At 47.4% G+C, this 24,719-nt stretch overlaps 1 protein-coding gene across 2 annotated transcripts in view; it reads right to left on the bottom strand.

The window, feature by feature from the left end:
* Nucleotides 1-20,062: 20,062 nt before the first annotated feature.
* The window catches only part of DUSP5 (dual specificity phosphatase 5), a 12,306-nt gene continuing 7,649 nt past the window's right edge, over nucleotides 20,063-24,719 (bottom strand). For both annotated transcript variants that reach the window (XM_019502789.1, XM_019502788.1), the window contains one exon: nucleotides 20,063-21,682. In XM_019502789.1, the coding sequence (XP_019358334.1) occupies nucleotides 21,282-21,682 (401 nt within the window). In that variant the 3' untranslated portion in view covers nucleotides 20,063-21,281. The remainder of the gene's footprint in view (nucleotides 21,683-24,719) is intronic.

Genomic DNA, 24,719 nt, shown 5'->3' with positions numbered 1-24,719 from the left:
CCAGTTAGCTCAGTGGTGAAGGGTTGCCAGTGGTTCCTAAATGGTGGGTGGAGATAGCTCTATACTATAGCTCATGACATGAGCTATATACTAGTATAGCAGTACTATACTAGTATAGTATAGGCATCTACACCTTTAAGCACACAGGCCAGGTCCTCATATAATTCAGGGCAGAGTGAGTGAGTGTGCATATGGGCATGGGGATAAGATAAAGCTGAACCTTTGCATTCCCTTGATCCTGGGCTGGTTGCAAGATGGCTCAGGTTCTTTGACATGAATTAGAACAACCTAATCTGAGTCAGCTGCTAATAACTTCAGGAGTCCATGCAGCAGGTAGGCATCACTCAGGTGTAGTTAAACCTTTATCATGATGACCTCCTTAATCCCTTACTTAATCACCTTGGAGAAAGCTGGCAAAGGAACTGCTTTAGCAGTGCTACCCACCCATCTTCTCATGCAGCAATGGAGAATATGATCCACTAACTCCTGGATGTTTTGAATGATAGTTCAAAGACATGATTAGAAAATAAAATCCTCCTGTTTGGGGTTAAGGCACAGAGCTGGAAGCAGTCACCTTTGATGTTTGAGATGACCGGACTGATGGATTAGCTTTTACCAGTGTTCTGAAAATGGATCCCTGTATGGGAGTAGTAGACTTGGCTTTGCTGCAGTTTTTGCTATTGCTCCATCTTTGTTCAAGACAATAATAGGAATGATGTGCACATTCTGCGAGAAATAATAGGCCAGCAAAGATTAGCCTGAGTCTGTATCTACTCCTTTATCTCCAAAGGAGCACATGATTAATTCCAGAAGCTGCCGTCAAATGCGCAAAATAAACAAATTGAAGAGAGAGAAAAAATGTTGTCTGTTTAAACTCTTTTCATTACAGAAATTGTGGGTGTTAATTGTGATAACAGTAAAGGCAAAGTTATGAAGAGGAAATGAGATTTTTCAGCTGGACAGTGTTCCATCAAACGTAAGGCTTACCAGAATTAGTTTATATGTATAACAGAATCCCTGTAGCTATCCCCTTTATAATTAATAAAAAAAATCATTCAGAACATAATTGCCTGGTTCCTGTCTCTCTCAGAATAATAGATTGGTGAATTACTTCCTCTGTTTAATGTCAGCATCCCCAGTGCCCCAGCCACTTCACCTGCCCTTTGATAAAATGTTTGTTACTGAATATTATCCATTGGAGTGGTGTTATAATACATTTCGCTTCTACCTTTAGCCAAATTGTTTATTGCTGCTTCTACATAAAATACAACACATTGCACAATAAACCGTACATGTTGAATGAATCATTCTGCTGAACAATTACAGGAGGAGAAAATAACATATCCAGCACTTCTGAATGACACAGTTGAATTAAAAGAACTTGGAAGAAAAAAAATTACTTTCCGAAAATTGCAGTTCTGAAGCGCTTCTCATTTTAGGATCTTAACGTGTTTTGAAGACATTATCCAGTTCAATGAGCAACTCTTTGAGGTAGATAGGTACAAATTCTTAGTTTTGTTTTTACAGGATGGTGATATGAATTAGAGAGTTTAGGGGATTTGTCCAAGTTCAGGGCCAGTGTCTGGCTTCCCAACCCACAACTGACCCAATAGATCGCACTCAACTATGACTAGTTGGAAAAAAAGAGGGGTGAAGAGAAATCGGCAGGGGATGAAATCCCTGGTTTCCCCAAAAAAACCCAAAATTGACCAAAATTGGAGGATCGTTGATCATGAAAGCAGTCTGTTTTTTTAAAATGTCAATCAGCATTTTTTCCTGATTTTTGCATTTCAGTAACATCTTGACATTTAAAAAACGTTGATCAGCTTGAGACACGAAGTGACATGGAACTTACTGCTGAGTATCTCCACAAGTGGCGCTGAAAGTCGGGCATCAATAAATCAGTATTTTCACTCTTCCACCTGGGCAACCGGTTGAGCCATGAGCACAGTGAGTATCAGAGTAGGCAATGAACGGACCCCAACCTACCTAGCAGTTGCATTAGACCATTCCCTCACCTATAAACATCACATGCAGAAGGTCAGCAGTAAAGTCTCTGCATGGGCAGCTGTCTTAAGATGTTTAGTCAGCATGACATGGGTGCCAACTTCAAAATGCTCAGAACCCCTGCACTCACAATGGGATATGCCCCAGCAGAATATTGTCTTCCTGGATGGTCCAGAAGTTGTCACACTCAAAAGCTCGACCCGGTATTTAACAGTGCACCGAGACTCATAATAGGCTGCACAACTTACATACAGATGTATTGCCTGTACTCTTGGGCATTAGGCCAAGTGATATAAGAAAACAGACCCTAACATCTTTACTGGTAATAGAGGCAAGAGATGACAAAAACAACTTGCTCCATCAACTGTTAACTGAAGACCCAAACAGATGGAGCCTTAAGAGGCTGAAAAGTCATAAACCATTTTTACATGAAGCCCACAAGCTCCGGAAAGAGATTGCAGATGCTGAACCAAACCTATGGGCAGCCACGGAGTGGGCCGATGGCTGGGAAAGGTCGAGCCTATCCCTACAGCGTTTTATACCAACCCCAAACAAGTCCCACATTGGGCCTGACCTTGACAGAGAAGCATGGGTCAAGCTGAACAGACTGAGATCTAGACACAGAGACGTTGAAACAACACTTACCAAAATGAACAACTTGGACAGCCCCCTGCGTGAATGCAGTGTCCAACAAACAGCACAGCACTTAATCGAAAGCTGCAATCTGTACAAATGCCCAGATGGGGGACATGACATCTGGACATTGAGTGATAATATGAGACAGTGGCGCATAGATTTGGAAGTTGATGCTTTAGGAAAGCAGCAGCTCTAAACACCATCTAGACTCAATGGTGACTTAAAATAGCAGCGGGAAATACTCAAAAGCAAAATATCCCATAAGGTGGGGGCATTAAAGCTCATGCTGTTTGGTACATGGAGTCCTTTCCAGCATAGAGCACCTAGAAATATTCCAGTGGAATTTTTTACTTCTCTGATTCTCCAACCTTTCCCTCTTCAAGTCCAATCTTCCCTTTTCCTCTCAGGAGTCTGGATAGAAAAACTGCCTTTACCCTTGTTCTGTCATCCTGGTAGATTCATTTAAAATACTGTTCCACATCCGCCTTTCAGGGTACATTAGTTTGCACGGCTGTAACTGTGATTGATTACCAGAAGACTTCCTCCTCTGTTACTAAAGTCAAGTACAGAGGAGGACTCAGCACCGAAGTTCAAAAAAGCATGTGTCCAGCCACAAATAGCAGGAGACTGGCTGAAAAATCATGAGACTGAAGAACAATACATTCACTGTTCTTTTTTATTGGTCTTCTGTTTTGAGAGTTTTTATAGGTGCACTCAGGTCATATTTTAAAGCCTCTCTGTGCAACGGGGAGAGACAGAAACAGTCTCACTTAATCATACGATCACAAGGCTGGAACTTGAAGTTAAAATTTGGATATTACAAGAATTGGCAACACTGAGTGAGCACCTGTGAAAACCAGGCCAAAAGCATCTGGGAGTGCCCTTCCCCTAAAGGAAACGTTGCTGTGTTTCTTCATTCTCCACCATAAATTCACACCTGTATAGTGAACCACCTCAATTCCTTTGTTCTCTTTTGAGGATTTTTTTCACTTTCCAGACTGCAGCCCCTGCAGAAAGATGGGTGAAATCCAGGGCTGCGTACAGACATGAAATGCCCCCCACAAAATGGCACTTTACTTTCAGCTTGGCATACCCCTGTGCCAAGTGCAGCACGTACCCGGAAGAGAGAGCGCATTAGTTCAACTTAGCTTGCCCAACATCTCTATAGATCGGGTGCTTCAGTGGGGCTTGTTGGCACTTTTATCTAATAGCTGATTGAATTAGCTTTAGATCAAACTGCCAACAAGCCGCACTGAATCGCCCGATTTATACAGACACTGGGGACCTGGGTCAAACTAGTGTGCTTCCTCTTCTGATAAAGTGCTGGGTTTTTGTCTTTTTTCACGTCTGTCAGCAGCCTAAATTTTTTAAGCTTTTCCACCAGAAGAGATGGCCATTAAGGCCCAACGCTGTTCCTGGTCGAACACAGAGCAGACAGCACATTGTGGAAGATGGCAATGGTTGCATTTCATAACACTGATGAGAATGAATGAGCCTTACGTAGCTAAATGTCTCCAAATCATCATAGGCATATACCAAAGCTGCTTTACATCATGTCAGCCAGACATAATGATGTAGATATAACCCACACCCAACCTGTAACACCTTGGCCCTGGATGGCTCACTGGAATCAAGACCCTCTGGATCTCGAAGCAGGAGTTTCTGGTGCTAAAGCAGTAGAAATACCTTTGTTAGCCAGAGCTACAGTAGGTAAACTAGTATTTATATGTAAGCCAGCCTTCACTAGAGCGGGACAGTCCAGCTCCCTGGGTGAGTGCACATTACTGTGAAATTTTACACTGTACCTAATTCATTTCCCCATGGGGACTGTTAATGGCCAGTTTGTCTCCAAATCTTGGAATGAATTCCACATGGCTGGCGTCTGTACAGCAGCATGCAGACAAGGGGCTACCCTCAACCTGGTCACTGGAAGGTTAAAATACTATTTGTGCAAATAAAAGTCACAGCAATGTTTCACCCAGCAACACAAGCTTTAAAAATAATTATCATATTTGTATTGAAAAGAAAAAAGAGTGACTAGTGATACTCAGGAATGAGTGGTGGGTCATTCTGCGGCTCTGTGCATGTAGCCTTTACCACGCGCCTCTCGTTAACATTAACTGGAGGTTTGCAATGAGGTGTTTTCTGTCGACCATGTGGGAACGTACACCCAGCTGACGAGCGATGCGTCACTTCTTTACGCCATCACGCTGCTGCTGTTGTAGGAGTGTGGCAAAATGGCAGGTAGTAATACAGCACACTTTAATGAGTACCTGCAAACATATAATCAGCACTTACTACATGTGGAGACCACATCAATGCATCTTTCCGTAGATGCTGCAGTGCATACATGGTTTTTCATAGCCCTGTTTCATAAGGGCTGGTTTGCTATAAATATCCTGGAACTAAACATTAGCATTAGAAAGGGGATAACAAGTAGGAACAGCAATTTAATTTATTCATCATATACACCAGTCATTTTTTTGACTAAGCTTACTATGAAGGGATATAAATAGGATTTTCAATTTCCTATGTTTATTTTCTTTCCAATTCTGGTTTCTTTTTCAATTTTTTCGAGAGACGTATTTAAATGAGAGACATATCTTATTAGTAAGATATATACAATACACTTATATAGAGAGGTATAAATATCAGAGAGAGAGAGATTTTATAAAATAATAGTTTGGGTGCGTTACAAATGAATATAGCATTAATTATTCATTAACTTCATTCCCACCATTAGGTTTGTTCAGACCTTTCATAAAAGTTGCTTGCTTTGGGCAGTCAGCTCTCATAATTATTTTTCTAAACTACCTGAGATTTGAAATGTGATTGAAGGATGACTTTAGAAGTCGTAAGTCAATAGTGTCGCTGAACAACACAGTTTCATAGTAGTTTCATAATAGCTAGGGTCAGGAGGGACCTGAACAGATCCTCTAGCCTGACCCCTGACACATCAAGTATTAGTGTTATACGGTTCACACTGGTTACAGCAGATCACAACGTACATTCACGCGTCTTTGCTTTCATGTCCTTAAGTAGAAACTTATTGCTTTGGAAATTCATCCCTCCATTTTGACACTAGATGGAGAAAGAACTACGATTCTCGGTACGCAACCCACCCACTCTGGCCAAGCAAGTTCTGCCTTTCGACACTGTTCAGAGAAGACTCAGCAAAGCACTTGCACAATTCTGCGGTGGAGCTGCCAGTCTCATTAAAATGATTAAAATAGCAATGCTCAGTTTCCATAATTCACAGAGCTCTCCCTTCGGAAGAGCGTCAAGTATCCGAGCGCATTTCTCACTAAGGCTTAATTGACGCCATGGACCCCAGGAGGTGATGATACATCGCTGTAGTGTGGCACCACTTGCCATCTGTCATGCCAGTCTGGGGAAAAAAAGTTTTTAAAAAGTCAGAACTTTCTTCCAGAAGCTTTTGTTTCTCCAATGGAAGGCAAAACATTGGAGCATACGTTCCTGAGCCAAGCTTACAAGCCTCTCAAAGTTGCAGCGTAGCAGTAGTCTTGTCCCGTTCTAGTTATTTCTTAGTATCTTGGGTAGAACACGTGTTCTGCTAACCTTTCACACACACTGTATACAGGGGTCTCCAAGAAACCCCGAGTCATCATCTTTATTTTCCTGTGGCATCCTTACTGAATAAAACCGTCTGAAAGTAGTCTCCATACACCAGCAATGAATTCAGAGCTTCCAGCAGGTGAAAATCCATTCCTCATCATCAGACAGATATTTTATTCTCTTCCCTGCTGGGCGCGCTTACAAGGTCCTGTGTGTACCGAGTGTGGCCAAGGGCCATCTGTTAGCATCCAGAGCCTCTCTGCAGCATGGGCCTAAAGCAAGTCACGACAGCTAGCTCAGTGTCTAGATCTTCCTCCTCCTGGCACTGGAGACAGTTGATTTAGCTGTTATGCCTCTCTGGGTCTATCTGCACCTACCAAACCACCAGCTTCCTGGATCCCCACCTGGACTCCAGCTCCAGCCTCGTGGACTCTCCTCCTTTCTTTCCTGCCCTTACTTGTTCTGCTCTTCTGTCCCAGGTGGCAGTCTGGCCCTCTGCCCTGCTTGAGCCTGCACTATTTGTCCGGGCAAAGCACTGGCTTTATTTTGAAGCTCCTTGTGTGACTTGCTGACCCGCTGCAGACACAAGCAACTCATCCTTGTTATTGCACCCTAGGCCTGGGCTTATCCTCTCTCCAGTTCCCAGATGCTCTGGGCAGCAAGGCATCTCCCTACCTACTCCAGCCTCTGCTCCAGCCACTACTTTTCTCTCTCCATTTGCAGCTTGTGCCATTCTCAGGCTTGGCCTGGGGACCCTGGCCAAGGTAAAGCCTGGACACTGCTTTGGCCTTATGCACTCCAGTTGTCTCCGAGACCTGCTAGTGAGATGAGCTGTTCCCCTCCTACCTCCCATGCTCTCATCCAGTGCTGACCCCTGACTCCTTCTCTAATGGTCTAAATGCAGCATTTGAGTCAGCTCTGCTTTGGTTTCACTGCCTGGCTCTGCATAACTCTTCCTGAGCTGTTCATTATTACTCATGTTTCTGCCTACCTTTTCCCCAGGCCTCCTTCAACAAAGCCATTGTTCTCGTTGCTTTCCTATCTGATCCAATGCCAGCTGTGAGGGTGGCCGCCCTCCCTGGACATTTGTCACCAGGGTGGGAGGGCCTGCTCACCTTCCCCCTCCTCTGCCTGGCAGAGGGAGCCATGACAAGCTGTGAGCATCTGGACCCTCCACGTCCCCCCTCCACCGCTCACATCCAGCCCTCGCACCATTCCTGACTTCACGCTTATTTTCCTCCTTCCCCCCTCTCTCCTGCCCTTGCTTTGCTGTTTCCGAGACACCCACGCCAGCTCTAAAGTCATCATGCTCATGCAGATCCTCTTCCTATCGCACTCTCTCCAGCTTCTTGCTCTCTCACACACGGAGCTGACAGTGCCCGTGCAGGGGTAGTCTCTGCCACATCTAGCTCGCCCCAGGGTACAATCCTTTACCATTGCCCAAACTGGGACTGTTTCTCAGCATGAGCGTGTAGAGTGTCTAAGTTTTCTTAGATACAGTCTTCTCTTCCCATCCGCAGGGCTCTTTGGTTTCATGTCTCAATTACTACACCATCTTTCTCTAACCTTGACAAACACCCTCTTGCCTTGCTCATCTCCATTTAGTAGGCTGTTGCAAAGATCATCCCCCTACTCCATCACTTGGACCATGTCACCCCCCTTCTCCATGGCATCAAATATAGATTACTGGGCATCACTCCCAAGACCCTTCACAGCCGAAGGCCTGCACTACCTATGATCTCCCACTGATGACTCAGCCACGGAGCAAAACTTTCATGGGCAAAATTAAAAGGATCGCCATGCACCTGATGTCAGCATGAAAATGGACAAGTAGATATTTTTCATGTGTTTGGTACAACTTGTTTTTCCCAGATGACTGATACTATCAAAAAGGGTCATTGCAGGGGGCCCTGTCTAATTTATATTGCTTAGTAATTGTATTGTGGTAGAAAATATAGATCCCCAAATTGTGCTAGAAAGTATAGACCCCGAAAGGGATCCGGGCCCCATTCTACACACACACACACACACGAAACAATCCCTGGCTTAGGATCTGTGTCTGAGAGCCCGTGACAGATAAATGAAGGATTATCTTCCCTATTTTTCAGTTGAGGAACTCAGAAATAAGCATCTTGCCCCCGGTCCTATAGAAGGTCTATAGCCAAGTCAGGAACAGACCTCTGGTCTCCCAAATCCCTCTGCAGGGCCTTAACGCCAACCTGGAAAACCTGCCAGCTGCATCTTTCTTTTGTCTTCTTACACTTTGGAAATGAGTGATGGTGCCAATAAGAGATATTAGAAGCAGGCCAGTTTTACTTACTCCATTTAATGTGCACATTGGACAAAACATCCTCTGTGACTTCGGTGGCAGTCTTGCCACTGACTGTTGCAGCTACACAGCAAGCCACGCACATCGCATGGAGCTTACCTCCCAGCTGCTTTGCAAGAAAATGCTTGCTTTCCCATCAGTGGCTCTTTCTGACCTCTGGTGCATTGCAAGATGGATTCTGCCTGCCTTTACGAGGCTTCAACCTACAGATACTTGCTGATGCTGCAGAAATACCAAAAGGGGGTTACGGGTATTTTCTGCTAAGTACAAAAATGGGTAAACCCTAAGAAAATGTGCCTTCCTAGATGTTAAAAAAGCTTAGGTTATGTTGTATTTGAGCTCCAGATATGCCACTTTAATGCAGGATATCATACGTCAATCAGGCCTCCGTCTTGCTTGGTGCTTGGATGGAGGACGCTGAAATTCGGGATGTCGTAGGAAGCAGTGCTCTTAATTCAGCAGCAGGTGGCAATCTTTCTTGTGAGATGTTACTGACCCTGGAGGGTGGCAGATGGGGCTGTGCTGACAGAGATGATTAAAGCAAAGTGCATTATGCACCATCTTAAAACCTCCTCTGCCATTCACACAGGTGGTGTTATACCTATTTTCCAAGTAGGCTCTCATCTCTGAACTCAGACCACTCTCAGACTTCGCTCATAAGGATGTCCCAGGGCCTTTCATAAGAGAGTGTGCTGGTGTTTCATAGGAAGAGCTAGAAAAGGTACAGAGAAGGGCAATGAAGATGATCAGGGATGTGGAACAACTTCTATATGAGGAGAGCCTGAAAAGGCTGGGACCCTTCAGCTTGATGACTGACGGGTAAATATAGCAGAGGTTTATGAAGACATGAACAGTGTTGAAAAAGTGAACAGGGAACCACTATTGGCCAGGTTCTGTAATACAACAACTAGGAGGTACGTGATGAAATTATCAGGCAGAAGGTTTAAAGCAAATAAAAAGAAGGGTGGGTTTTTTTTGCACAAGGCACAGTTGACATGTGGGACTCATTGCCACTGGATGTTGTAGATCTCAGAAGCATAACCGGGTTTGCACAAGGGTAAGACAAATTTACAGAGGACAGATCCGTCACACCACTCGGGGATATCACCTACTCTTTGTGCCTGGGAGTGTACGACAGGGATCACCCGGTTTTTTCCTCTAAGGCATCTACTACTTGCCATTATAGTAAATGAGATACTGGGCTGGATGGACTGAGCCTGGACGGCATTGACTATCGGCCATTAAGTATTTACTTGTCTGACCATAAAGAAACGTTAGGTAGAGTAGCAATTAGCACACTTGTTGTTTGAGTGAAATAATGATAAATAACAAACAACTGGATTATTTTGAGAGTGACCCTTTGCTGACAGCCAAATGGTTGGTATGGGAAAGTAACTGTTCTGATCATTGCCTTTTGATAAAATAGCTTTACCAAAGAAATACGGCTTAATGGTTAAATTTACTGTAAATTACTTTAACTTCTAACCAGACACCAATAGGGACTTCAGCAGCTCCTCCAGCTGAGCGCTCGTGAAGGGTTTCTGCCAGCAGATGGCAGAATCCGAAATCTCCAAGGTCATTCACTACATAAGGCTGATGTTTAAATGACATTAAAAGACCTGAATGCAGCCAGCAAAGACCAGGAGGTTTCTCTGTTTTTTGCAGTCTGGTAAATTGGACGTGCACAAGGAGTCTTTCCAGGCTTGCATGCCTCAGGAACGAGGCATCGCAATGGGCAGAGCGCAGTGCTGGCTCTTCCCAGCTACTCCCACGATGGGCCTGCTAAGAGGAGAGCCGTGGGCAGCCACAGCTCGACCAGTGCAATCCCCAGACACGCCGCCCCGGGACGAAGCGGGGCTTGCATGCTCTGGGCTCCAAGCAGCTGGGGCCCAGCGCTTTCTTTTATGCTGGCAGATGGATTAGGATGGAGATGGGGCAAAATCTCGAGGTCACCTTTCTCCATACGTGGATCCCCTTGGAGAAGACATGCCCCACTGGGGTCAGCGGGGGAGATATCACTGCGCAAGGCATCCTGTGTGGCAGGAGAAGGACCTACAGCTATTATATGGTCCCAAGCACACATCAGCCCAGGGGTATTGTCCCTCGGCTTACATCTATGCCTCTGGACACTGAGGCACGCCATGCACCCCACTCGGGGGGCAGGATTTGCACCAGCGTAACATTCGTCTAACTACATAAAGGCAAATCTCCTCCTTAGCGCCATGTCCTACTTTTCTGGTAGCTGTGCATCCGCCTGTGCACTGGGCATGCTTGGGGCTTGGCCTGGAGGATGGAAGTGAGCTGTTCCTCATCAGAATAGCTACAAGAACGGTAGGAAGGTTAATTACTGATGAGGAATATCCCCACACCAAGGTGACCAGCCTGGCAGGCAAGTGGTTGAAACCATTCCTGAGAGCTGGCCAGCCCGGCCATCTGCCCTGCGCTTGGCTGTCTGAACTGAAGCCATGTCTGGGAAAACAGCCCTTCCCAGACATCCTGGGTGGTAGATGAGGGGCTTTGGAGAAAGCAGGGAAAAGAGGGGCCCAGTTCCCAGGGCTGTAGGTGTCTCCCCTGGGCTGCAGATCCACCAGCTAGGGAGCAGCTGTAACCAAAGCGAGGTCTTGAAATCCTCATCTTCCCTTCTCATCAGCAGAGGCACGTAGTCTAAGTCCCTGGAGTGCAGAAAAATCACAGAGGGAGCGTCTGAGCATCTCTAGAGGCATGTGTGGTGAGACAGGCTGTGGGAAGAGGAGGAAGAGGAGGAGGAGGAAAGTTTATGTGCATGAGCTCAGACCCAAGGCCACATCACCCCAAGGCAGACTCTTCTCTCGTCACTGTCCCCACATGCCAGCTCATTTCCGGCTAACTGGAGCCTTGACTTCCACAAGGAGCGATGAGCCACAGGAAGCTCCTTGTCCTCCCCTCCGTGTCCAGTGCTGGCCTTTGGCACAGATTAGATCGCCTTAAGGTTACAGCTGATCTCTCGTAGAGGACCGACATTATCTGCCTCCCTACAATCCCCCCAAGAGTGTGACTGACCACCTAAGTACGAGGTCTCACCCGGGCTTCTGGCACCTAGACCTGACTCTCCTCCTCGTGCTGTTCAACTGGTATGCCCTCCAGACCCACTGAGCACAGGCTTCCCAAATCCGATCTGCCGGCATCACCCTCTTGCAAAGCCAGGCCAAGTTCTGCCTGGCCTTTGAAAGCCAAGGCAGGTGAGCCATCTTAGGCCCACAAGCTGCAGCATCCTCTACCTGCAGCCAGGTGGACCTCCAGAGATGCGAGTGCTGCTCATCCCTTGAAGATCAAAGGGGAGCAAAGATCATGCCCCCTGCTCTGTTATTCCAAAGGATTCGCTTGGTCTTGTCTCTCTCTGGGCCATGACCACAATGTTAATTAGCACTCATTATCTCTCTGCTCCATCCCACAGAAGGCTAATAGAAACAGGACCTCTCCCAGTTGCCCTACAAACGTGGAGTCCTGCTAGTATCGGTGGAAGTCACAAGGTTTCATTTGGGCCAGTTAATAATATCGCAGCTGCTTTTTCACCCCTGCAAGGGAATGCCCAATCCCAGTCGAGGATTGATTGGGCCGACACGATTTTGAAGATGTCTCTACAGCCAACCGGTAGGGCAGCTTTGTTTTGTATCAGGTCCCTCCGACAAACTACGTCTCAAAATGCTTTCGCAAAGGGAACCGATAGAGCCGCGATTGCCAACAGATGATAGGAAACAAAGGTAGGCGCTCCAAATTCTGCTCTCATTCATGCTGACTTCACAGGGGTCCCCGGAGGAGTCAGCAGTGGAATTATTGATATTTTCCAGCCAGACAATACCATTTCCTTGTCCATTAAAGTTGCCATTTATGAGCCAGTTTTGCAAAGGAGACTCTGCTGAGTGCACGGGAACTAGCGGTTGCTGCTTTTGTGTTATTCCCGTCTGGACTGAAGGAGACCCGTCTCCCCCCTCACCATTACAACCCCTTCCTCTCCGACACACTTGCAATTCCCAGTCTGCTTCCCATTGCAGCAATTAGAAGAGGATTCTTTGTTTCCTTTCTCTCTCTCTATCAGGAGGGGGCTGAAAAGGAGAAGGAAGTGGGAAGAAAACCAAGAGAGAGAAGAAAAGGTCTGAAGTGTTAGATGTGGCAACCTTCTGCAAGTGTCGGCAGACATATCCCATGCGCCCGGGTGACCCTTCTTCAAGATCCAGCTGGCCAGGCAGGGAGGAAATGCAATCTGAGCTAATTCGAGCGCATTCTACTTTTTGTTCCCCTTCATATGGCCTTGCACACGCACACGCATGTGTACGCACACAAACCTTCCCTCTCTTGCACATTTTCTGAAGCACATCCCCATCAGACGTCACTCCGGCCTAGAGAAGTAAGCACTCTTCACAGCTGGGTTTAGTAATCTGAACTGCTGGGAGCCACTTTAGCGCTCAGTCACATGCAGAACTGCACACCCTCCGATTTTCCCTCTTCCCAACAAGCGCCCCCCTCAATCAATTCTCTGAAGCATATCCGCCCGCATATGCCATGCCAACTGCCAGAAAACCAGCTGCTCTTCACAGCTGGATTCAGCCCGCTAAACGATGTCACTGCTTTAGCAGTCAGCAGCACGTAGACTTTTCACCACCCACCCAGGGCCTTGCATTGTCTGCTTATTGCTGGAGCGGCTGGCATTCCCAATAGTTTATGAAGCTATTATATAAAAGTTCTGCCCCACGCTTTTTACTGAAGTAAAACCTTTTTTATAATGGAAATAAAATCTTCTCTCTTCATCTTGAGCATACAGGTTTGCGGAGGATAGAACTTAATAAATAATAATAATGGGACTTTGCTTTGCTGACGCCCCCTCTTCTGAGGATCTCCAAGTGCTTTGCAAACCTGCGAGTCCTAGCCTGGTTCTTCCTCATCATGAAGTCCCCCGAGCATGGTGACCCTGTCACAAAAAGCCAATGTTAGAGCTTAAAGGGTCCCTAAAAGTAAAGTGCACAGTTCTGCTCCTTCTTGTTTGCAAACCTGCTTCAACCAATTCTTATCAGTCCTTCAAGCTGGGCCCCTCAGCATGTTAATTTGTCGAAACAGCACCTTTCAGCTGTGTCCGAACTTGAGTTAACTGAGTTTCCAGTCCACTAGACTTAAGTAACTGGACTGTAATGGTTAATGCAGAGGCTCAACCATGCCTGTCCTTGGCTGCGATTTGTTCTAATCTGAGTCCTATAAAACAAGTTAGAATAAACACAGAAGCCAATTGAATGCAGGAGGGATAAGGCCATGAACCAGTCCTTCAAGGTTATTTCCCCATGGGCCCAGTCCAAATCCCAGTGTCATCTCTGACAGTCCTGCCAATGCCTCCAATGGGCTTTGGCTCAGGCTCCGTAAGGCGACTCTTTGTAAAAAGGCTCTGGTGCCCCCCCACTATCCGATCCTGCCCGCTTCGCAAAGGAGTCTCAGATTCTTTGTCTGACAGAAATAAGCCAGCAGTCCTTGAAAAAAAATGACACAGAAACCTCTCCAGCACTTGGGGAGGTGGCATGGTGCACTCGCCCTCACGTGGGTAACTTCACGGGGTGAAAAGTCCAGTGGCTCCGAGACTGGAAATGACTCTAAGGACCTTTGCTGTCAAGCTGGGGCTGTAGAGAAGTGTATCGTAAGGCTGGGTTTCCGAAAGCTGTCAGCATCCGCCTCACTCTGTTCCCACTGTCTCCAGACACGATGTGCTGAGATCACTGTCTACCATGCGGAGCAATATTGTCTAAGTGTTACCTAGGGCTCCGCTCCTTCCCTGCATCCGGCTCTCACCTCTTGACTTATCTGTCCAAAGTGCAAGCTCTCTGCGGCAGGGTCTGCCTTTTGTACAGCACCAGGCACAGTGGCATCCCGATCCAGCAGCAGGGCTGTTTGCTGCAGCTGCAATACAAACAACCACGACAGTAATAATAAAACGCTGATGGCCACGTGAGCCGTTAGCCAGGGGTGGGCAATTATTTTGGGCAGAGGACTGCTTACTGAGTTTCAGCAAGCCACCGAGGGCCGCATGACAGGCAGCCCAGGGCAGATGAATATTAATTTTCTAAATTGTTTTCTAAATTGCCAGATAGGATGGCCTGGTGGGACACAGCTGGCCCCCAGGCTGCATTTTGCCCACCCCTGTGTTAGGCCAATGCCGGGTACTTGGAAAATCCCTGCTTCCTGCCACAAACCCTCTTGACCACCAAGTTGAAACAATGGGTACTCAGTTAGGCTATGACCATCCAGACTCCTCCTGTATAGTCTTGGCACAGGTCTGGATATGCATGTGGGCAGCCAGAGAAGAAAAACATATCAGAGCTGAAAACTGAATTTCTCTCATAATCCACATTACCTTGTGAGTGTCTGGGTCCTTGTAATTTTTAAGCTGAAATAGATGCAGAGTGAAATGGCCCCGTGATTTATAACGTGAATCTAAAACAAAGAGGGACTTTAAAACCGAAGCTCCAGGACCAGCGCTTCCTTTGATTATGCTGATGACTCAACCTCTCTCATGAGCTATTTTCATAGCCCTTATTTAGAGTACTTACTCATGTCTCCGAGAAAGCCTACAATGTGATAAAGCAAATGTCAGAGATCCGTAATGTGTGGTGGGGGTGATGGTCACACTTCCCCCACCAAAAATCTGATTTCCACATTGATGTGGCTCTGTAAATTGGCTCCTGCTTTTCCCCAGACACAGTGCGTTGGCGTTGTCTCTCCCTTCCAATTAGCACAAGCCCGTGAAAGGAGGGAGGCATCGGGTCAAACCCCTCCTGGGCGAGCTCCATTTCCTTTCACTGAGTTACCACCACAGCGCCTTGGGTCCTTAGCCGAGCAGCAATGCAAGTGTTATTTTTAACATACAAATGACAACATGTGCAGAAGATCGCCTGCATTCAGGTTTTGTCACCTGGACTTTTTCCCCACAGGAAGGCAAGGAATTTAAATAAATAAATCAATGAGTGGCCCACTTTAGCTGTGCCCGCACTGCTGAATTTGCTGCCGGATTTACACAGCAACAGCCAGCTCAACTTAACAGCCTCATGGAGATGACGGATGTATTCGGTAGCCGTGTTGGTCTGAGACAAAAAGAAATGCAAAACTCCAGAACTCTTGGTTCAGAGACGATCCCTTTTATTAGGCCAACTGGGAAATGGCACAAAAAAAGAACAAGATCATGTTTTTGCAATTTCTTAGTTGGTCTAGTAAAAGGGATCATCTCTGAACCAAGACTTCTAGAGTTTTGCATTTCATGGAGGCAAGGCGTGGATAGGTTTTCTTTTCGTCTCAGTGCAGCTAGCTGGGTACTACTCTATACTCCCAGACTACGTGATGCTCTAACTAGCTACACGGAGGTAAACGCTGCAGCGTCTTGTGTTTAGATGACCAAACTGATTCAAAAAACCCAGAACCTTTGTGCTGTAAAGGCATCAGCTCTGTGGACTAAGGTCCGTATTAAGGAAGAGGTTTAATCCTACGAACAGGAAAAGCCGAACTACCGCATACCAATGCAGGCCCCAAAGCCCATTACAGACTAAAACAGCGGTTCTCAGCCTTTTGCACCTTACATCCCACCAGCCATTTTGCCAAAAACCCCTGGTCTCGCCATGATAAAAACAAAACCCCACTTTTCCCAAGAAGTGTATTTTGACATTTGCATGCATTTTAGTATTATATTAATCATTCATGGACATTTTTAAGGACACTAGAAGTCCCACTGACACAAACTTCACATCCCACCAGTGGAGCATGTCCTGTTGGCTGAGAAACACTGGACTAAAGCAGACTACTTCTTGACTGCTGATGGGCAAATGGACCATGGGCCCCTCCCTGGGTGATTTGTAATCATTTAAAAATCTGGTAGATGGGACATGCCTATGTCTATGAAATCTATGAAATGAGACCAGCTTGAAAGGAAAAATCTACCTACCCAATCATGGTTTAAAAAAAAAAAAGGCATATTGGAAAATGCAGATCAAGTAACACTGGGCAGCTTTGCTGCATAGTCATGGGCTACTCGGTAGAGTGCACGGGGAATGTAGTTGTGTGTGTTAGTCTGAAGTCAAGCGGAAGGCAAGGTAGGTTTGCACCTAGTAAACTAGGGATGGGCAAAATATGGCCCACAGGCTGCATCCAGCCCACCAGCTGATTGCATCTGGCCACAAACTCTTGGGATCCAACCCGTGGACAGCCAGCGGCTCTGGCTGCCACGTGGTGCTGGGTGGGCAGAGCTGTTTCCGCTGCACCAGGCAGGTGGGTTGGACTGCTTCTGCCCAGCCCCGACATGGTGGTGGCAGCTGCGGATCCGGGTGGATGCCTCGATCCCCACCCAGAACCTGCCGCGTCCACAGCTGACGCTGGCACCCACCCAGGGCTGCTTCTGGGCGTGAGCTGTGGATGCAACCAGCAGCTTCCGGGGTGGGGTGGGGATTGTGACACGCTCCAGCTCTGGGCAGGGTGGGGATTGGGGCGTGCTGCAGGTTTGGGAGGGGTGGAGAACAGAGCGACAGAGAGAGGAGTGTGACCCTCCAGCCCACCCCCGTTATACACTAACCAAAGTATATATGTGTGTGTGTGTGCACAAGCTTTCATGGGCTGGAGCTCGCTTCATCAGCTGCATCAGGGAGAAAGTCTGTGGGAATGTCAATATGACATGCATCAGACTTAGATTTGATTCACTATTACTAGGGGCTGGATGCTCGAGCTCTCAGGAGGCTTAAGGGTCCAGTAGAGGATTTAAACATCTACTTCCAAAACTGCAATCCTAAAAGCCCGACTCCACGGCTTCCCTTATTTTCTAACTCCCTTGGTGCCTAAAGCTGCACCTCTGCAAATGCCTTGGTCTGCCCAGTCCCAACGGGGACGAGCAGCGTGGGTCGAAGCTCGTGCCTACGTCGGATCAGGAGCCAGAATTCCTTTGTCTTAGTCCCGAGAGGAGCTCAGTCCAGCAGCTGGTCTCGGAGCACGTCCAACACCTACCGACAGGTTCGAGCACCACGTTAAATCCATCAGCAGCTGCCCCTTTCTTTCCAAATGGCAGTGCTTGAAGGTCCTGTGGTGGTACCATGGTGGGGAACTTAACTGCCCTTGCGCACTACTTGGAGGCTCAGCTAAGGGCACTGGGCTCCCCTCTAGAGGACTCCCACCCAAAAATTGCACACCAAAGTCCTTTATTGGTACCTTACTGTGCTGAGGTTGCTCGTTGCTCTGGAAGAGAGGATTAATGGCTCTTGAAGACAATACAGCTTATTTTTATGGAGGATGCCTCTCACACCCTGACACAAAACATCTCCCAAAACCACGCTGGTGCTGAAGAGGAAGGGGAAGTTTGGCAATGGCATTTGAAAACAGGATACCAGGATACGGTTCCAGGGAGGGTAGGGACAGGTGGCCAGAGGGAGGTGAAAACCAGGCAAGTAACTGTGAACGGGATCTGCGAGCCAGAGGAAGCCACGGGAAGGGATGGAGGCGAGATGCCTCTCAGGCAACAGTGCGTTGACCTGCTTGGAGTTGGGGGAGTTTGCTTTACGGGAGTGCACCAGGCTGGGGGAGAGACAACCCAGCAAAAGTAGAGACAGTTAAATGTCTCTCTGCTTAGATGTAGGGAGGGAAAGAAGAGACCAGCGGGCCGACAGGTCTCACTTCCACTGCAGAACGACGGCCACGCAAGGATTTGCTGACTTGGTGGCTTTCTGGCTGCTGCCGGAGGAGGCTGGAGTTCAGCTTAGTTTTCTGCCAGGTGTCAACACATTTGCCATTAATCCCGAGGACTGGGCTTTAGTTCGAGGATGAAAACATCACTCTTTTCCACACACCCCTTTTATGCAAGTGTCCAAGGTGCCATCCACAGTGCCCCTGTGGCCAGGCAAGTCACCTGCAAGTCTTTCCCTCCATCACTCACCCCAGACAAGGAAATTCAGACTTACATCGCTGAGCTGGGGGAGAGTGGGGGGTGCACATTCAGTCTGAGGTTCACAAGGCCATTGCTCCTTCATTTCCCCTTCTGTCCTCTGCTCAGGGCTTTGGCTGCAGAGGACAGGCTGCTCATTCCTGGCACTCGCAACTTCCCTCCACGGCCGTCCTTCTCCCGCTGCTGCTCCCACCCTGCAGCCCAGCCCGAGCAGCCGCAACATACCTTCTGCCACCGTCTTTTAGAGCAGCTTTTTGGATACAGCTGGGGGAAGGACTCAGACCCTTCATTTCCCCTTTCCCAGCTCGTCATGCCAGGTGTGTATCACACCCCCCCCCAGCAGCCCTGAGCTCTAGGACCAGCTTCACCACCGACTTCCCCTGAGACCATCAGAAAATGACTTGGCCAGTCCGGGTTTCAGTTTCTGGGGAGTCCGGCTCATCCCTCCCTTGTGTCGCATTGACTCCCTCTAACAAAAGCTGCTGTAACCGCAGTGACTGCCAGGCCTTTGGCTAAGGCAGGAGTTTCCAAATTTCCTCACCGTGCACCGCTAGCATCAGACTTTTAACTGAGCTTAGCAGGGGCCTGTTGCAGGCTGCGACGCCCTGATGGATGGTCTCATGGCCCACAGCGTAGGAACCTGTGTGCTCAGGTGTTTTCCTGGGTGAAGTGCATCTCCTCCCTACCTTTAGATGAACTCTGTAAGTCCGTTGGCAGGCCTGGTTGTTTTTCTGGTCTGGTTTTTATGACAACATTTTAATGTTTCATATCCTGTATGCATCGAAAGCCAAGAGGGACAGCCCCTGAGGATGTGACAATCTAGCAACTGCATTTCCTGCTTACACTGATTAACTAGACCTCATTAGGTAGGCCAAAGACAGAAAGAAACAGGGGGAATCACCATTATAGGAGACCCAAAGCAGCTCTTGAAACATTTAGCCCGCTCCTTTCCCTGTGCTCCATTTGTATCCTGGCTTTTCCAAGCTTATTCCGAATTAATCTTTTACGATTCCTGCCTCTTTCGGTGGAAGGAAGCTCAGGTTCTGTTTAGAGCTTGTGTGCTAAATTTTCTGTTTTGATGAAGTGGCAGGAAGAGGCCATTGGCCTGCAGACTGCCTGAGGCTTCACGTGAATTTGGGGCTCTTATAAAGAAGTATCCTATGCCCCCCGTTCCCCATTGTGACTGGCTCGCAGAAGCTGCTTGCAGCTAAGGGGGACAGGATCTAGTCGTACAGCTCAAAGTGTACGGCTCGTGGTTTTGGTCCAGGAAGGGGCGTCCCCAGTTCTGTTCTTGCTCTTAAACCAGATGGCACAAACGCACATCAAAACAGGCGCATCTGCACAGGCCACCTGGAAGGGAACCCACCACACTTCATGCCATTCAAAACCACAACAGAAAATTGCAAACGAACGTCCCTGCTCTGCCAAGAGTGACGTGGCTGTTATACCCTGCCCTCCTCCTCCTCTCTAATTACGCAGGCTTTGCGGCGCGCACACCCTTTCGGTGGCAGCTTGCAGCACTGAACCGAGCAAAGCACGTTTTTTCAGAACTTGTGACTCGCTGCCCGTAAAACAAGCAGAACGCGTCAACATTTGTTTCTTTATTAATTCACACTCCGTAAAAACATTTCAGTTTTTCTTTCACATTCAGGAGATCTTCAGGAAATTATTGCCATTTCCCATAGGTAAAAAATAATAATAATAATAATAATAATAATATTATAATAAAAAGGTCAACAGACAAAGCAGCAGCACATCTGGAACTCCCTGCAGACACAAGAACATGACGCAAAAAGGGAGGAAGAGTCAGTCGCCCAGGGAAGAAATGAAACCGTTTCAGCTGCAGGAACACTGGGTGGAAGTGACCATACTTACAATAGCAAGCCACGTAACACTTAGCAAGACCACTTTGCTACACACAGTACAAACTGGTAACACTTCAAAGGAGGATGGGCTCCTGGTTGGTTTGGACGGGGGAAGTTTTTTGGTCTAAAATCCAGCGGTTACAGTTTCAATTGATGGAAGAGTCACTGAGACCAGGGGTGGGTAGACATTCAAGTATTCTAGGGCAGTCCTTAAGTAACAGCAGGTGGGAGCACATCGGCTCAGCAGGATGGCCTGATCACTTCACCGACCGTCCCTGGCTCTTTGCTTTGGGTACACCCAGCACAAAGGCGCGTGCAGGAAATGCCACACCTAAACAGCCCCAGAAAGGCCAATGCCCAGTACATCTGAGAAAGGTGAAAACCCCCTGCCATGCCTCCGTCTGCCCAATAACAGATCAGCTTCTTCTTGACCTCGGCCCCTGCTCAGCTCATTCCTCCAAGTGTGGGAACAAAAAGCGACCCGAGCAAAAGCAAAACAGATAGGCGAGTTGTTGCCACCTGGCATTGTGCTTTTCCAGTTGCTCTCTTTCCTGATGCAGCTGTTTATTGCTTAAACTTTAAAACAAGGCTTCTTAAAATAACATTTAAGAGGAGACAGGAACAGAGAGCAAGTCGCCTGGGTCTGGCCCCTTCACGGTTCCAGAGGGCCCAGGAGGACAGTAGTGAGCGCACACTTCAAGGTAAAAAGAAAAGTCACGTGTTTAAAAAAAGAAAGGTGTGAGTGAAATCTCTTGAAAGCCTGCCCTGCGTACAGCTCTGTGTAACCAGCATCTATACTCACATCTTAGTCTAAAGCAGAACGGCCATTCTGGCTGCCAAGTCCATGAGGCTTTCTGTATTGCACGTCCATGAAATGCTTCTCTTCGAGTCACAGTTGGTGTCAGAGGACTGCATTGGCTTGCGTTTCTCCAAGAGGATTTCAGCAGGATGAAGAGGCAGTGATCGGGCTGAGCTTGATCTGATGGACGGGAGAATGGATGGGCACAGAGCTCAAGACTGAGGTAGGAAATGTGTAACAGGAGCCTTCAAAGTTTTTGCTTAAAGTCAGTTCTTCTGCAAAGAAAGACACAGCGTCTCGTTTACACGAGGCGACAGGAGGGCTGGGAGTGGAAGACAGGATCTCTGACTCGTACTGCAGTAGCTGGCCCATGAAACCAAAGTTGGGGGAGATTAAACTCCTGCGTTGCTTGATGTAATCGAAGGCCTCCTCCAGGCGGAACTTCTTCATTTTCATGAGATAAGCCATGCAGATGGTGGGGGAGCGCGAGATCCCCGCTTCGCAGTGCACTAGGATCTTGCCTCCAGCCCGCCTCACACAGTCTGGAAAGAAACAATCCAGTACAAACATCAGTTTTCACTCTGGAGGATCCAGGGAGAGTGATACGTGTCCAGGTCACCAGGAGGAAGGAGAGTCCCCATCACCCCACCCCACCCTTTCCCTTGACAGGAAAGCACTTCATGACAGAGTAGCGATGCAAGCAGCAGACCCAGGTTTGAGTCCAGAATTCAGCTCTGGATCCGACTTGGACTGGAGCTTTGTCTGGGGGCTGTTTTGGTCCTGCCTCAAGTTTTCAGAGTGGTCCTTTCCCTTCCTTCCTCCTCCTGACATTTTTTTCAATAAATCTCCCTTTCCCCAATGAAATCAGCCCCAGGATAACACAACTCGCATGGCTAAGGTTTGTGCAACAAGAGTTTGGTACCCAACAGGAGTAGTAAAAGAAAGTGCACGTCCCCTTTCTTTGTCAGCGCTCAGTCAGTCATCGAGGCACAGGCCAGTGCTAACCCAAAGCTGCTAGGATTATCCGAGTCACTAGACACAGTCGTGCAGACCCGAGTGAACCACGCTGGCTCAGGACGCTGACCCACCTAGCCCCGCACCCAGTCTCCCCCAGGGGCAGGTCTCTTGGGCGACTGGCATTTTCTAAAATGAAGAACCTGAACCTCCCTTTGGTTCCCATAAACAGGGGAAAGAGTCTGTGCATTTTCTTTCTCCACCCTGTATTCTTAAAGGGTCCTAGCTTGGGAGACAGCGAGTTACTAGGTTTGTCCTGGGCAACTTCTCCCAACACACCTGTGGTGATCCCTCAGTGGGACAAGGGACACGATTCTGTGCACTAAATGTGGCTGTGCTGGACCAGTGATGCTGACCCCCAGCTCTTTCATATGGATCCTCACTAGTTTTTAAGTCTTTTTACAAAGGATGTAGGTAGGGAAAGTGAAGCAGCTCTTGCAAATTAGAGACCATACAGTCCTCTTGTACCAATTACTAGTCTGGGGAGCTACATTACTGTCCTGTAGGCTGGGTGAAGGCTCCAGGTTACTCCAGGCAGAGCTGAGTCCCCTCGCCTTCCAGTCCGGTGCTCTGGCCAGGTGGCCATGCCTGGTCCCAGTTTATTATTACTGCAATACAATGCCAAACTGGACCAGCAGCATAGCTGCATAGCTCTGCTGCTTGGACCCATTTGTGGACAGTGCAGAAGACAGCTGGGGCACAACTGCATTATGACAGTCTCATACTGCTGCCGAGTAGCCTGGCTCTCAGCCAAGGCAAGACACTATCTTTTCCCCTTCTCTGTGGGCCATGTCTTACATGCCCTGCAGCCCCTGGGTGGGGAAGCTGAAGTTAATTCCCAGGGTCTCCACCACAAAGTACACAAGAAACAGTACAAGGTCTCTAATTATAGCCCGGCTAGAGGATACTTGGACTTAAGTCAGGATATAAATGGCTTATGCAAAAGAAAAAAAACTAGCATTACACACAACAGGAGGCCCCGAGGTTACTCACACAACACAATTATTGTTATTAGATTAAAGAGAAAATGCTTAAAATAAGCTCCTTCCATAAAAATCGAGTGTAAAAATAGACATGCTCTGGTCTGCTGCCTAGAGAAATATGTTTCCGAGTCCCAAAGCAAATGGGAACGTGCGCTCCTTGCGTGGCATTAAACCAACACAGAGCTAAACAAGTTATCATTTTCCTTCCTGCTCTTCCCAGCTACGCTGCAGTTGGCTAAAATTAGCTGTAGCACAAACGCGATGCACGTGCTAGAACCAGCACGGAAGGGTGCAAGGTATACGGCACTGCACATACAAAATGAAAACCAAAGCCGAGTCTCTGGATATTTCCAAGTGACTCAACTACTAGCAGAAGAGAAGTGGAAAAACAGACAAAACTCCCTATTGATCGACTGTGGGAAAACAGAGTTTCCCTTAAAATGCAAAAAGCCCCAGTAAGTCATCAGTACCGGGAAGCAGTCAGAGGCTGTAAGTGTATTACACCCCACAGCCACCCAGGGCTTTTTACGATTCAGGTGAATCCCAAAGACTCAGCTAAACTGCCAGCAACAGACAGGTACAAAGGAGCGATGCTATAATTAAGTATTTGAGTCTTCTTTGCTTGCCTCTCCCCTGTTCCTGGATAGCACAGCAACCCTTTCATTATGCTATACTCTCCACCCAGTCTGCTACACCCATCTAAATCACTCAATGCTTTACAGATGGTTTGATGTTGGGCCTCCCCTTTGTAGTACTCCACACCATTAATTAGCATGCTATTAACCTTAACTAGGTCTAGTCTGGCCAATACCCCCCACCCCGCCCCTGGAAGGGGCCTGTCCCTTGCATTAGGCCTTCACACACAAGCTAGAAGGCAGGGGGAAGATTAACAGGGGTGTAGTTGTAGCCGTGGTGGTCTAAGGACATAGGCAGACAAGGTTCTTCGGGTGAATCGGATATATCTTTTATTAGACCCAACTCAAATGGTTGGAAAAATTTCTTAGCAAGCAATCTTTCCCCCTGGGGGAAGATTAATAAGCTAATGCAGGGAAGGAGTTTCTTTGAGAGAAGTGGGGGGACCTGGGGCGCTGATAGGAATCTACTTAAAGAAATACTTATATAGAACTTGGACATGTCTAGCGAGACCTGGAAACATGTGAAGGGAAAATAAAATAAATTGTGCTTCCCTCTCAGAAATTAATTAAAACTTACTAGCTTCTACATTGAGCTGGGAAGATATAAATACGAACTTTTAAAAAAAATGAGGTAGTTAAAACTGGTTAGGTCTTTCACGAGTTATCGCATTTTTGAATGCCTTAGCTAGGTAGATTCAGTATTTCGAGGCAGGAACGTTAGCAAAGAGCCATAGATGCAGATTTAGAAGTGACATATAGGAATGCAGCCTAGTATTAGGATGGGAAAAGTCAGATTCCTTAACTTGTTATGAAACCCTGAACAAATTCCTTAACCTCTCCAAACCTCAGTTTGTCCATATGTAAAATAAGCACTTCACAGGTCGTCTATTGAAGCATGAACCATTCTAGATTTTTTTTATATAGTCATTCTTTTTTTTTTTTTTTTT

The sequence above is a fragment of the Gavialis gangeticus genome, unplaced genomic scaffold (genome assembly GCF_001723915.1).
Source record: "Gavialis gangeticus isolate Ggan-Ray unplaced genomic scaffold, GavGan_comp1, whole genome shotgun sequence".
NCBI classification, from domain to species: domain Eukaryota; kingdom Metazoa; phylum Chordata; order Crocodylia; family Gavialidae; genus Gavialis; species Gavialis gangeticus.
This window is presented reverse-complemented; position numbering and strand designations above follow the sequence as displayed.